This window comes from Perca fluviatilis, chromosome 13 (assembly GCF_010015445.1).
Source record: "Perca fluviatilis chromosome 13, GENO_Pfluv_1.0, whole genome shotgun sequence".
NCBI lineage: Eukaryota > Metazoa > Chordata > Actinopteri > Perciformes > Percidae > Perca > Perca fluviatilis.
This window is the reverse complement of record NC_053124.1, coordinates 2,933,394-2,948,280: the sequence shown is the minus strand read 5'-3', so window position 1 is coordinate 2,948,280 and position 14,887 is coordinate 2,933,394. Positions and strand designations below refer to the sequence as shown.

General features: G+C 41.8%; 1 protein-coding gene across 2 annotated transcripts in view; it reads left to right on the top strand.

The window, feature by feature from the left end:
* Window positions 1–4,343: 4,343 nt before the first annotated feature.
* Window positions 4,344–14,887, top strand: part of ube2e1 (ubiquitin-conjugating enzyme E2E 1) — a 35,916-nt gene continuing 25,372 nt past the window's right edge. Inside the window, exons 1-3 of one of the 2 annotated variants that reach the window (XM_039820896.1) lie at window positions 4,344–4,413; window positions 5,711–5,899; window positions 7,386–7,436. In XM_039820896.1, coding sequence (XP_039676830.1) covers window positions 5,718–5,899; window positions 7,386–7,436 — 233 coding nt within the window. In that variant the 5' untranslated portion in view covers window positions 4,344–4,413; window positions 5,711–5,717. Of the gene's footprint in view, window positions 4,414–4,605; window positions 4,711–5,710; window positions 5,900–7,385; window positions 7,437–14,887 lie in introns of those variants that run through there. The other variant, XM_039820897.1, reaches the window with a different exon arrangement.

The following is a 14,887-nucleotide window of genomic DNA, read 5'->3' as shown; positions in this document are numbered from 1 at the left end:
ATTTGCTTACGTAAACAAGATATTAGATGATACGTTGTGTGCGCAGGATATAAATGCAATTTTACAGGACTTGCCATGACTTTCCCATCAATTTCCACTTTAAAGATCCCATATTGTAAAAGTGAGACTTCCATGCCTTTGTTGATAAAGCAGGTCTAGGTGCTATATAAATACTGTGAAAGTATCAACGAGCCGTCAGGACTTCCTTACTGTTGTGATGTCACAACTATACTATACAGTATATAGGTAGGAAGTGCCGTTACAGTGCCGTTACAGTCATTCCCCGGCTGCAATGACAGTGCAGAGACTCTGAGAGCGCTTATGTGGAAGACCAAGAAATGCAGACCAATCAGAGCAGATTGGGCTTTTTAGGGAGGGGTGGCTTAAAGAGACAGGCGCTAAAAAACAGAGGGGGAATACAGGTATATTCAGACAGATGGTATTAAAAAATAATGTGTTTCTGAACATTAAAGCATGTCAATATGTTGTAGTAGAAACCCAAAATACGAGTATGAACCTGGAATTGAGAATAATACGGGACCTTTAATCAGTGATTCCTACATTTCCGACAATGCCCTTTGACAGCACACAGAGAAGAAGAGAACATGCTGGCTAACTGGTAGGTGGACAGTGGGGTGTGTCAGCAATTGCAGTCTTTTCGTGTGCTGAAAACTGAATGCACCGCCGAACTAACTAACACTTGTTGATGGCCCTGTTTGCAGCGACTGTGTCTGCTCCGTTCTGTGCACGAGACAATGCTCTGCTGTGGTTTTTCAGTCTCTGACTGCATTGCAAAACCAGCAAAGTGGAGCAACAGTGGCAGGGTTAATTATGGCTGACACGTCGGGAGGGGGAGGGGGAGTCCTCATCCTCACCCACCCTTCCTCCCTCCCTTCCTCCTTCACACGCTGCAGGAGGAAGAGTCTGACAGAAAAGGAGAAGTCACTGATGCATGGATAATAGTGTACCAGTTGCAATGAGAGAGGTACGTGATCAATAGGAGTGAAAAAGGCCAACGTTGATCTGTGAATACAAATGCAACTGCATAAGAATGTATGTTATGCATGTATAATGTGTTGGAGTGGAGACGGTCTATGTTTGCAGTACATGCTCTCATTACTTCTGCCAGAATGCCAGGTTATTATGTCACACAACAGTTTGTCAAGCAGCATGTGGCTGATGACTCTTTTTTTTTTCTTCTTTTTTTTAATCTATCATGCTTTTTATATTTACTTTTTGGTATACAGTAATGACAACACACACACGTTTCAATTCAATTTCAATTCAATTTTAGTTATAGTCTCAAATCACAAAAGGAGTTATCTCAGGACACTTTAAAGATAGAGTAGGTCTAGTTTATAATTTACAGAGACCTAACAATTTACCACAATTTCCCCCCAAAGAGCAAGCATTTGGCGCGACAGTGGCGAGGAAAAACTTCTTTTAAACAGGCAGAAACCTCGGACAGACCCTGGCTCTTTGTCTGCCGCTGCCTGTTGGTACACAGAAACAGACATACAGATATAGAGATATATGTTTTTGGCCTTTGGTCTTCTCCCGACAGCGACGATATTTCACGTATTCAACTGTTACAGTGAGTTCAATTTTCCAACATGAAGGTCTAAGTGCTGTTTCAAACACCAGAGTTAAATTCTGGTGGGTAAATAGCTAAGCTTGATTTCCAACTGGACAAATCGGGTATTTAAGGGTCCAGTTGCACTGTGTGGTGTTTGTCATAATTTGATCAGTTGCGGTTTTGAGTTAACATTGTATGCACCACAGAAAACACAATATAAATGGAAATTACAGGCATTATGTTGCATATTCCTAAATAAATGTGTGCTTAATCAATTTACCATAAACTAATTACTAACTAATGCATACAGAATGCACAGAGTGGACAAAATGATGGGACAGTAGGACTACATAGCTCATTTTTATCCCTTAGGATAAATCCAGCCCTGGACAATTAGTGAACCTTACTTATTATGTTGTTGGTTTATAAGTAGCCAAATTTAGGGTTCATTTGCAAAATGACATATATCTGTTTTTATGTATTTCCTTAAATTATGTATTTTGTGTGTGTATGCAATCCAAGGAATATCCAAATGGTGTTGTTAGATATCTCAACTGTTTTACATTTTCATAAATCATGTTTTTGTGCACTCAAGGAAATATCGATTTATTAATTTGTTCATTTAGCAGGGGCAATGCACAATACATATATATATTGTAGCCTACCATAGGTCTGTAGGGAGTGGAGTTAGGAACTAGAGGGTTGCTGGTTCAAGTCCCCGTATGGACCAAAGAATGGTGGGGGACTGAGAAGTGTCAGTTCAAGGAACCGAATCCCCAACTGCTCGTTCAATCAAATCAAATAAACTTTTGTCGATTTATTCAGTTTAAGAATGTCTTTTTATCTATTTTTGTAAATAAACTTTTTTATATATTGAGTATGTAAATAGGGAAATCAGCTAATATAATATCCTGTAAAGTTCAGAGTACAGAAAGCTGCACTCAACCCCAAGAGAGTTATAGCTATAGTTAGCTATACGCTATGAAAAGTGCCACTTTATACCTGTGTAGACTAAACCTTTCATGGCAACCACTTTGTTTAATGTGTATTTAACCCGCAACACATTTCACATGTCACACACTGTATCAGGCGCTATAATGGCCTTTTAAAACTGTCACGCAACTCTTGGTCGCTCTGTTTTAGTGTTGGGTAGTAACTCAGGCTAATGGCTAACAGTAACCGGTTTTATTAGGCTACTTCCAAGCAGTGAGTAGGCTTACTAAATTACACAAGGTTATGCATTGTTTTTGTTGTCACGTCACACCCTAAATATCTCACAGAAATGATTGTAGGCCTACAAATGGATTTTATATCTAAATTTTTTTCCCCTTCCTTGGCTGATAAATGGTGTTGTAAATGTTCTTATTTAGTTTGAGCAAAAGTATGAAACATTGCTTCTATTAGCAGTCCTTGCCAAACATATGAGAATGGAGAAGCTAACCTGCTGCAGGGCTGTAAGAGGCAGAATGTTAAAGGTGCTCTAAGTGATGTCACACGTTTTTTAGGCTACAACATTTTTTGTCACATACAGCAAACATCTCCTCACTATCTGCTAGCTGCCTGACCCCTGAACACACTGTAAAAAAACGCGGTCTCTGTAGACAGCCCAGGCTCCACAAACGGCCACAAAAACAAACTGCGCCAACCTGCACCACCAAACATAACAAACAGTGTTCCAGCCAATAACTGACAAGAAGGAGCTGGTTGAGCCATCACTGCAGCAGCGTTAGCACGTAGGCTACTTCATGACTCAATCAACACTGGAACACTGTAGGGAGGAGAGGTTTGCTGTAGGCTATGTGACTAAAAATGTTGTAGTCTAAAAAACATGTCACATCACTTAGAGCACCTTTAAGTAACAGGTAGTTAAGGCATGTAAATGAAGTAGGCCTATTCGCCATTCTTGAGAAAAGTCAGAGGACCGGGTAAGTTGATGGCTTTCTTTTCTAATAATTGGTCTTGAACAACTGTCCCTGCCATGTTTCCACTGAATGTCATGGAGCGCTTTTGTTTAATTTCCAATTACATCTCAGTTTCTCTTTGACACTGACGCTGTGTGATACTGATACAGTAGATGACCGTCAGGACGTCTGTCTGCTGCTGGACCAACACTTCCGGCGAGAAGAGGCACGCGTCCAGCGGCAGCGTCAAGTTCTCGTTAATTGTTCACGATAAGCCCGGAAAGTAGACGATTCAGCCTTGCAAAATAAAAGCGCCAACCCTTAACTCACGCTCACCACTCAATCTATTTACAACTACCATGTAACAATATGGATATTTTATTGAACATGGGCGTTTCAAGGAACATGGCAATAATTTTAGACTTGATAAATAATATTTTTTTTTATTTTAAAGTAGGCTATTTTCAAAGTTTCAAGCAATATTGCAATGTAGAACAATGTGATCCATCACTGATAATAGCTAAAGATTATAATACAAATATTTAATGATAAAAAATAAATCTGAGAAGTGGACAAAAATAATATATTCAGTTTTAAATTTAAAGTCAAGATCGATCCTACAGATTGTTCGTGATATGGAGTTGTACTATTGGTGAAGTAGCCTATTTAGTACCTTTTATTCATGTTTTTGTGGAGCATATAGTAGATGATGTTTTTTATGTTTACATATCCTTAGCTGGTCTTGCATTTACTTTTGCTACTCTTACGCGTAAGTGTTCCTGCATGCAACCAATACAGTTTAGCTTATCTTAATAAGCTTTTATTTTTAAAATGATGACCGGAAGTTTAATTTGTCTTCATTGTAGGTGCATTGAGATTGGTGCGTCCAGGCGGCGGAGGCACACACACATAGGCTGTGCACACACACAAAGAAAGGTATCAAATACTAAATATTTGTATCACAGCTCATGATATTGTAACAGCTTATTGTCATTTAGAGGGTGTTAGCACTGTACATGTATCCGTGTTACCGTTAAAGGAGAATGTAGGAGTCGGATGCATCCTGTGACTGGCTGCACTGAGATCAGCTGCATGTCGACGGATATAGCTTTAAAAATGCGAGGAAAGCCTTTAAGTGAACGGCGTGGTGTCTTTGTTTTGAATGTCGTATTTTGGGGTTCAACGCGTTAGGAACGGCTTGACAGCGCTGTAGCACCTCGCTGACTTCTTGGGGTGAAAGTTTCATTCGTCTGGAAATTGTTGAGGTGTAGTGTTGGGGTTCCCTGCCGACTGCGACATCGCCCCGTCGGTGCATTTCTGCTTTTCCATCCCCGACCTTTTCGACTTAACCGAGAGCAGAGGTCTCGTGTTTGCTCGCTCTGTGGTGTCGGGCACAAGTAGGCCTTTAGCCCAACTATTTCACCAAATGATTTCCTTTGTCGCAGCCCCGACAAGGCTAAAAATAACACTCCGACTGCAAACATTAGCTGAGGCCAGAATTCAGCGTTGTGAAAGAAGAAAATGCTCCGCCGATAAGCGCGAGAAGTTCCTCAATAACATCCACACAGTGGCGGTTTAACCGATGGGTCCAGTTGAACTCGGGTCAACGTCTCGTCCGTCCAGGCCTGGTAGGCTAGTTTAAAAACGACGGGAGCGTTTATGGAGTCAGTGACTGCACCGTGGGATTCACAGTTGCAGTCTATAGCCATCACAGTTGCAGTCCCTAGCCACGATGTGTACCGTTTACGCATGTAGAAAACGGTCTGCAAGATCCCATTTAAAAAAAAAAAAAATAAATAAAATAAAAAAAAATGTAAAGTTTCCGCGCTTATTGGTGACAGTTGACACTTCGTAAAACATGGTAAACATGGAGGGTTGGAGAGGAATTGTAAGCATCCTCTTTTTTTTAATTGGGAATGCAGGGGTACCACCAGACGGTGGTACATTTCAATCAAATCCTAATTTAGTTCACACAACCCACTTCAGCTTACGGGTATTTGAAGTAGAAAAGACAACTGAAACGTTATTGAAATATTATTGTATTAAACGCATGCCGAATTCTGGATTTCTAAGTCTTGCACAATCTGGAATTGTTTACCCTTAAGCCTTAAATCTCTGCAGTTAGATGTCAGATTTTTTAAATGGGGTTAGATGTGTAGTAAAGATTGAGGGCAAATGTGGTTTGGCTTGTGTAACTTTTCTAAATCTTGTGTTTTTTTTGCATGTTAACCAGGCTCGGTATGTCGGATGAAGATTCCCGTGCCAGCACCAGCTCTTCCTCCTCTTCATCGTCAACTCATCATCATCATCAACATCAGCAGCAGCAGCAGCATCAGCAGCAGGACACAAACACCCCGAAGAAACGAGAAAGCAAAGCCAGCATGAGCAAGACTTCCAAACTCCTCTCTACTAGTGCTAAAAGGTGGGCTTGCTTATGGCTGCACTCAGGAGTGTGGTGCACGAGGAGCCCACCTGTATTTTACACCGGCTACTGTGAGCAGTTTACTGGCAGCTACAGTTTACCCTGGATATATTGCCGCTATTCCCAAGACTGATGTTCGGTCTCTTCAGGACCAAATCCGTACCCTTGCAAATTTTGATGCGGCCCGCAAAAATCTATTTAGGTTCAGAATAAACTTGGGCCTGCCTAATATTTGCAAACTGCACTTATGCACCACTCAAAGCTAGTGTTGGGCATCGTTGTGATATTAACCATTCTGATTCCATTTCCAATTCTTCGTTTCGATTATAGATGGAGTTGTTATTTCACAGGGAAGAGGAACTTTTATTTTGATTCAGTGGTGATTTACAGTTTTACCAGGCTTTTCAACGTTAAATAAAGCCACACATCAACCGCCTGAAAGTACGGTTGTTGCTACAGAAACCAAAACTTGAACCCAATTTTCCAAACTGTTCCAATAAAAAAAAACCCGATTCCATTGGAATCGTAATTTTTTTTAACTATTCCAAGTTGGAACTGGTTCTTGATGCCAAATCCTACTCAAAGCCGAATTTGGCAGATTTTGAGTTTGCATATTCAGGCCTGCTTTTTAAATTGCAATCAGAATGCATTGTTTTGCTAAATTCTTTGATGACTAAGGAAGGAATCTTTTTAAAATATAAACTAAATATTTTTTTAAATGGCACCACACTTCCACGGTAGCGTAACAGTCATGACCAGTCGAATGACGAACGTCGTGCTCGAGCTATGTTACTGGTTGCACGGCGTTCGTCATTCGACTGGTTGTGACTGTGATCCCAAGATGGCGCCCGCCTGTATATGTGAACGGTACAGTCTTTCTAAACTTATCTTTTAAATAAACTGTCTGTGTCTGTGTGTCTGAAGTGTGGGGCTATTTTGAGCCTTGTTAGTGGTATAGAAATAGAGATTTGTTTTTATTTTACCTGTGCCCCGACGACTAGCATTATAAGCTAATTAGCGGTTTGTGCTAAAACTGGTCACAATCGATTAGCTAGAAAACCAATCCCAGAGAACGGTCAACTCGGTACACACGTGTTATTAACCCCTAGGTTCATTTTGCGCCGAATTTCTCCTTTAATTCAACAAGCAAGTTGCTGTGTTTTAGCAGAATAATGAAAGCAGCAGAACTGAGTAAACTTTTAATATCTGTTTACTGTATGTATCACAAGTAATATCGTTATTGTGATGTTCAACGTTGTCGCATATGATCCTCCTATCGTGCAGCCCTATTGATGAGGGGCATGTTCAAGGTATGCCATTTCCATAATTGACGTGGGTTGTCTTTTGTGAAATTTCTGCCAAAAAAGAAATATTTCCTCATATCCACCAGGCCGCCTCCAGCCTTCCATCCAGGCTTGTGAGTTTTGATTTACAGTTTTTGATCAGAGCTTAGCGTTTGATGCGTACATTTTCTTTGCTTCTGCAGAATTCAGAAGGAATTGGCGGACATAACATTGGATCCACCACCAAACTGCAGGTGAGTGAATTATGAGAATGATTATTGTGTAATTAGAAACGTGGGTCATTGATAGTGTGTGTTTCAGTGCAAGTGTGGTAGTATTTTTTTTTTTAAAGGGAACATTAAGTGTATTATGACAAATTAATGCAAATAGTCCTTCATGTGGCCGTCTTGAATGCAAAAGGTGGAAAAGCCCGTCTCCGTCTGTATGCCAGAATGGGAAAATTTATTTTTGCTTCGCGTGCAGGTTTTTTTCACTAGTATTTATTTTGTCTGCCACTCAAAATGTTATCTGCCACTTTTGAAATTGTTGAGCTCAATGAAGAATGGCATTTAGATCATTTAGACATTTAATGTAAAGAAGATATCATTCAGTGTTTGATATATTTCCACAAAAAAAAAAATTACATGTGTGGAAAATTCCTGTGTTAAAATTACACCGTAGCTTTTGGGGAGCCCTATTTTTCAGGGATGTAAGGGCAAGTCTTGGTGATCACCCCTATAATAAACAAAGACAGTAAGGCATCTTTTTCTTATACGTAGTTTAGTACTTTTCTTTCTGGCAGAATTTATCATTATGGTCAACTTAAATATTTCCTGGATTGTGTATCACCATAGCCCCTAAATGTCGAAGAAGAGAGACCACCGTGTATAATGTTGATGTTTGAAAAAAATAGACAGCGGGCCTTGTGTTTTTGCTGTTCAAAACCAAATTGACAATCAGGGTGATCTCCTCGGGTCAACCTTTCTATCTTTGTATGAAGCTTATCTCCCTAAAAACTCACTGAATGTGGACATCCACTTTCAGAGCTGTGAAGCAGTCTGTCCTGTTACGTCTGTCAAGCTAACTATTAAAGTAATACGCTCGTTTGTTGAAATAGGGTTATTCACCGTCTCCTCTATATTTATATAGGTGGGCAAATGCATTTTTGTCTCGGTGCATGCATTGTCTTAGTCTGGCAGCCCCGCCGCTAGCTTAGCTTAGCGTAGTGAATGGAATCCTATGTTGCCGGTTAGCTTGTTGTGAGTAAAAGTGACCCAACAAAAACAAAACCTAATTACTTCTTGTGGCCAAGTTCACGAGTACAAATAGCAATGCAGATTAAAGGTGCTGACACACTAAGCCGACGGCCGACCGCTGACAGAAAAGCCAGTCGAGATGATCAGTCGCTTCCCCGAGGTCCAAAAAACTGCCTCGGAACACACTGAGGCGACGCGACTTGAGAAACGTAATACGTCTACATAGCAGCAGGCGGCGCTACTCTGTATTGTTGCCCAAGAAATGAAAACTGGCAGCTGATTGGACGAACGCGTCACATGGGTTTGTTTTCTCCGGAAATTCAAAGCCAGACTGTCATGGCGGCCGTTCAGAATACGATCTCATATTGTACTAAAATAGTTCACTGAAACATGTTTCTGAAAACATTTTAAGCGAGAAATAGGCCGTGCAGTTGCTGAATCTGTCTTCATTTCAGCTCAACAAAGGTCAGTTTAAAAGATTTTCGTCAGATTTTGAGAGAATATAGTCACCTCATTCCGCTCCCCATTTCCGGGTGAGTCCCGACTGCCCTGCCGCCGACTGAACATGTCAGGTCGGCGAAAATGAACGGTGACAGCCCCTCAGACTGACGAAGGCATGGGACACACCGAACAGATTCGAGTCACTGACCTCGCCAGACTGTCCAACGGCCGATTTTCGGCCTAAGACTAGACGATTTTCTAGGCAGATATTGACTTGGGACTATATTGGTTGGAAGTAGGCTACCGGCAACATAGGATTCCATTCACTACGCTAAGCTAAGCTAGCGGCGGGGCTGCCGGACTAAGACAATGCATGCACTGAGTCAAAAATGCGTTTGCCCGCCTATATAAATATAGAGGAAACGTGAATAACCCTATTTCAACAAACTGTTGCGTATTCCTTTAACTTAGCTTTAGCTCTACACGTTTGCTTAAAATGCTAACTCATCATTAGGGGTCATCAGCCTGATATCAAATGATTTAGCTGTTCTGTTATGAATAAAGATTATGGCACTTTTAAATGTCATGATTATATTTGATCAGTATTGAGTAATGTTAAGTATTACACAAATGTAATATCTAATAATAAATAGTCACATTTACTTAAAAGCTGACTTATCTCTGGCTGACTGGCATGAACTCTACAAGGACCTCAACAACAAGCAACTGCCTCCCTTATCTGATTCTAGTCATGTACTTGGTACAACAAAAACAATGTAGACCACAAAAGCAGGCCTGGAGTAAACACAATATTAGCCCAAAAAAAGGCAATTAGATTTTAACCTGAAATAGTTCAGACCTAGTTGTTTATTGCTAAGTTTCTGCAACTCGACCTGTGCCCAAAGGGATCTGTGACACATTCAGGTCCCGGTTAGCGTGCCTAGAAAACAGATCTCCTACCTAATCAAACAGCATTTTTTTTGTTTGCCAAATAGTTCCAGTTTGACCCGTCTTTCAAACAAGCTTGGCAGGTTTGGACACGTGTCATGCAAATTAATTATCACCATGTGCTACACGTGTTAGAGCTACTACTAGGCTCGTTCCATAACTTAACATGCTGAATGCCACACAGTTGTTTTGCATGATACATCTGACGCAAATACTGGATTCTGGCAAGCATTCATAAATCTGTTTGGTATGCATATCAGGGTTGGATGAATTGCATTGTGTCATTGAAGTGAAGCTGTTGCAATCTTGTGTCGACACACCCTCGCTACAATAAGGATACTGTGGCCTTGTGCAGGTGTAAGGTGTTCAGAGGAAGGAAATAAAAATGCTCAGGAAGACTTGATGTCACTTTTATGAAGCCTTTTCTAACAGTTCAGGTATCTTTAAGTGATCAGTGACAACAGGTCTGTTGGGATTGTTGGCAGTAAAATAAAGCTAGTGCAGGGTTTTTCCTGGCTCAGAGTGGGCCTTTGGGGCGGGGGGGGGGGAGAGACTGCACACGGCAGCAAGAATGATCGGTCCGCGTAGAGTAAAGGCAATGAGTCTGTGTTACCTTATTTGGTAGAAATCTATGCATTTACCTGTTATTTCTGACAATTTTATTAACAAAAATGTATATTATGCTTGAGAAAATAAAACCCCAGTTAACATAACTGGTTATAAAAAAACAGTATAAATATTTCAATAAATCACGGACAGAGTCCGATACAGCCTGACTTTGGAGATAAAAGTGAGATTAGCTCTCATATTTCAAGTTTATGTTCTGCTTGTTCAACGGTTGTTTGGTAAATTGCTCTTAAACAGATTCAGAGAGGATTTGAAGTACTATTTTTATCCTCAATTCTTGTCATTTTGGTGCTGGTGATTTTCCTTTGGGGCTGGCTAAAACCTCTTTGGGGGGTGCCAAAAATTCCTCTATGCAGGAAAAACCCTGATGTGAGGTGTGTCTGAACTGAAGAATGCAGGATTGTTGACATGAGATTTTATTTTGAAGTTCTTATTTTACAAGCGTAACAGTTTAATCTGATAAGATTATGAAGTCAAAATTGCTTCCCTGTAGACAAAGATGATGGTTTCCTGTAGATTAGATAAAATGGAGTCCGTCACAACCAGCACAGAATGGGCCAAAAGAACCGTAACTATTTAGAGAGCGATAGAGCGAGAGAGAGAGACCCCGCAGAATGACTGAACCTGTGTTCATGGGGCGCACGCTCAACCAGCTGAGCTACCAGGGCGCCTCGAACTGTATTTTTGAAGAATGAAGAATAGAATCCTATCATTAACCTATTGTCCCTCATTTTAATTTATGAGCATAAGGGACAGTCCCAGTACAAGACAGTGGCGGTCAGAGCTGTGTTTAGGTCTTTCTTAGTCTCGCATGGCCAGACCTTCCTGCACAGCACTGCGGAGGAGGGTCCGGCTAATACATACAGCATTCCAGGATGGGAGAAAAACGTGCTCTGGTTTATTGGCATTTCTTTAAAACGATCACAATTGTCTTGGGCGACGCCGGACAGAGCCTCGGTGCCGCGGCAAAATAGTCTCGGAAAGGAACTTGTTTTGTAGGAACAAGTAGTTTTAGTCGTGCAACAGAAAACTCAGATTGGACAGATAATCTAGCTAGCTGTCTGGATTTACCTTGCCAGAGATCTGAGGAGCAGTTAACCATAGTCCTCATAAATCCACCAGAGGTTAGAACGCCAAAATAAAGAAAGAGAGGAAGGGGATTGACATCTTGCCGAAAAGAGGGCCATCCGATGGAATTTCTGGTGGCACCGGAGCAATCCCAGAAGTAGAACGTCGTGGATATAGACTAGGGCCCCATCTTGCACTCAGCGCAAATGCCTTTGTACACCGACGCATGTATCATTCATATTTTGCACCCGACGCACCGAGGACTTCCCTCCACAGACCCACGTCGGTAAATTAGGGAATGTATTTGTGCTCCCGGGGGGCGGTTCAGCGAAAAGAGGAGGCGTGTTCAGGCGCAGACGTACCCTGGTGCTATTTTGCAGTTTCAGAAAACAATTCCTCCACAGACCAGGAAAAACCTGGTCTAAAGTCAGTGGTGCGTTATTCAGATTCTATTTTAGGGGCGCATGCTTGGCCATAATGTAGCGAGTGCACAACGCGCGTACACTTTGCTTCTCTCATCTACACGGACGCAGCAGTTCGCATTTTTGCAAACCATACATAATTACAAGGAACAATATTACTGAAAATGCGCTTCAGATGTTTGGATAGATCAGGAGGCACTTTACAGTACAATCCTCAAAAACTTTTCCATGAATCATGGATGTGTTGATGACATAAATGAGGAAATATTAGAGGACTTAAGGAGACGTGATGTTGAACTACGGCGGGATTGGACACTCCTGCGGAATCTGGTCTGGGAGTGGCAATGTGCTCCTGGTGGAGCGGGTGGACGGAGATGGAGTAGGGGGAGGAGGAAGGGGCACAACAGGAGCAGGTGGTGCGTTTGGAGGCCCAGTACAGTGTTTTAACTCCACTTTCTAGTATCGACTCAGCTCGTTCGGAACCTCGACTGAGGTGGTACCAAAAAAGTACCAGGTCCTATGACCAGGTACTAACTTTTGCTAAAAGCAAAACTATAAAAGAGCGAGTCGAGCTGCGCCGTACCATGCAGTGGAAATGCGGCATTAAAGTCAGTAGAAAGATAGCCCCAACCTTTTCTCCAATTAAAAAGGACTCTGCATTTGAACATTTTCTTTAAAGCTGTTAATGGTATTCTCTTAACATAGCCTGATGAGATCAAGTCTTTTCAGTGCAACAGACAAGCCTTGCGTAGCCAACCACCTCGAATATTTAATTGTTGTGTGTTGCTATGCAAGGTTTGTCTGTCACTGTTATTGTCCTAGGATTTTGGCAGGCCAAAACATATTTTTGATTAATCTGTAGCCAAAAATAGTTCCCAACAAATACACTCCTCCTTTTTTAAGTAATGTATGCAAGAAAGTACAATGCCTAGCTGTTATAGGAAATTAAGGAGACTTTTTCTTTCTTTCTTTTTTTTTTTTTTTAAACTGAAACTACATATTTGTAGGAACCCGTAGGCTTGTGGCTGAGTGTCACAGACAGAATGGAGAAAAATGAACATGATGGTTTTGGTCAAATGTGTTGACAATAAGAAAAATACAGAAGAATGGCGCCACATCTTAATTTATAATTCAAATCTCAGTCAAGTCCCAAGTCTTCAGCTCTAGTAAGTATGTTGTCTTTTGTTTAATAAATTCACAGTCGATGGTGGAACAATTGGTGTCACATTCTGTACCTTGCATTTTCAGATAATTTTTCTAATATTTGGCACAAAGTAATGTTCATTCTTAGGGAGCTGTGCTGTGGTTCTCTCGGACACTGACAGAGATCTGTGTTTTCAGGCATCTCCCTTTGTTTATTCGCTCACGCCTAAGTTTAAGAGACCTTGTCCTCACCTGGCCAAATGAACCAAAAGGAGGAAATGCCTCTGTGTTGAGATAAACGGCTCCAAACACGCGTAATGAGCGATTTATCTCTCTGTCTTCCCAGCAGCGTGGAGAAAGGCCCCATCTCTTCATTTAGTCCTGTTCCACTTGGTGAAAATCCCTTTATTCAGCAACACGTTTAGAAAGGGGATTTTTAGTGGATTTAGCTTCTTTCTGTTTCCTTTAGCGCAGAATCTGCTCATTAGGCTATGAAGGGAGCCGGCCAGCCACGCCTCGCAGATGCTGTTTAATGGATTACACATCGATGAGTCAGTCGGTTGTCGTCTCACTTCTCTCGAGGTTGTTTCAGGCCTCCACGCTCTTTTAAATGGGCGCTGACGGATAAAGAAAAGACTTATACTGACCGGTTTCCATTATCCCCAGCGCCTCCCTCGTAGCATTTTTTTTGTTTTATGTGCACTATGAGGCTTTCATCTGTCATTTCACAAAATCGAATTACACTCCACACAGGGAATGCCGTGCAGGCCGTCTTCTTATTTTTCTGCTGCCTCGTTTCCACTGAAGTGTGAACTGCAGACATAACAGGCCTGTCTTGCCCCCCCCCCTCCCCACCCACCCTGTGTAGCTTTCATTCACCATGTTTTATTCCTTTAGTTACTTTATTTATGGCTCCCTTCCTGACACTCGCACTCATTCTCTCTATATTTAACTCCGCCTTGTGTCCTCCTACGCTGTCGTTCACCATGTCTCCTCTAAAGATGTAGTCCCTGGGTGTCAGACGAATTCCTGACATTCCCGGGGTCTGGGGGGGCTCATGACAGCCAAGCACAGTTAGACGCTGTCTACAGCAGGGTGATTAGTGCTAAGTAGGGTTGGACAGATATGGTGTTTATGGAGAGTTACTGATATCTTTAGGTGTGTGTGTGTGTGTGTGTGTGTGTGTGTGTGTGTGTGTGTGTGTGTGTGTGTGTGTGTGTGTGTGTGTGTGTGTGTGTGTGTGTGTGTGTGTGTGTGTGTGTGTGTGTGTGTGTGTGTGTGTGTGTGTGTGTGTGTGTGTGTGTGTGTGTGTGTGTTATGTAGGCCAGTGTGGTGGTATGGTGTGAGCGTTGAGGTGTGACATCTGTGTCAGATAGGAGGTTTGTTTGTATTGTTGTAGCTTTAGCAATTGTGTGTGTGTGCTGAGGTTTTCTCAGCAGCTCGTACATCTCTATAAACAGCCTCCTCTCTGGAGAGGAAGTGGCTGGCCTGTACACCGTTGTTACTTCACAAAGCCCTGAAAGCGGTGCTCTAAACTGCTGCACTGAGGAAAAATCTGAAGACTTTTCCCCTCTGCATGCCAGGCTTTAGTTGGACAGAAAGGGGAAGTAGATTTTTCATTTCATCTCCCGTCAGCTTCAGATAGGCCTGAGTGTCAAACCGCAATACTTGTGTGGTACCGACTGAAATGTGTGCGTAGAACTGATAATCTGTCTCCAGACTGTCCTGAAAGTTGGCAACAAGTCTGGTCAGATTCGTAATCTTGTTTACTTTATACTCTGATTATATGTCCTGATTTTA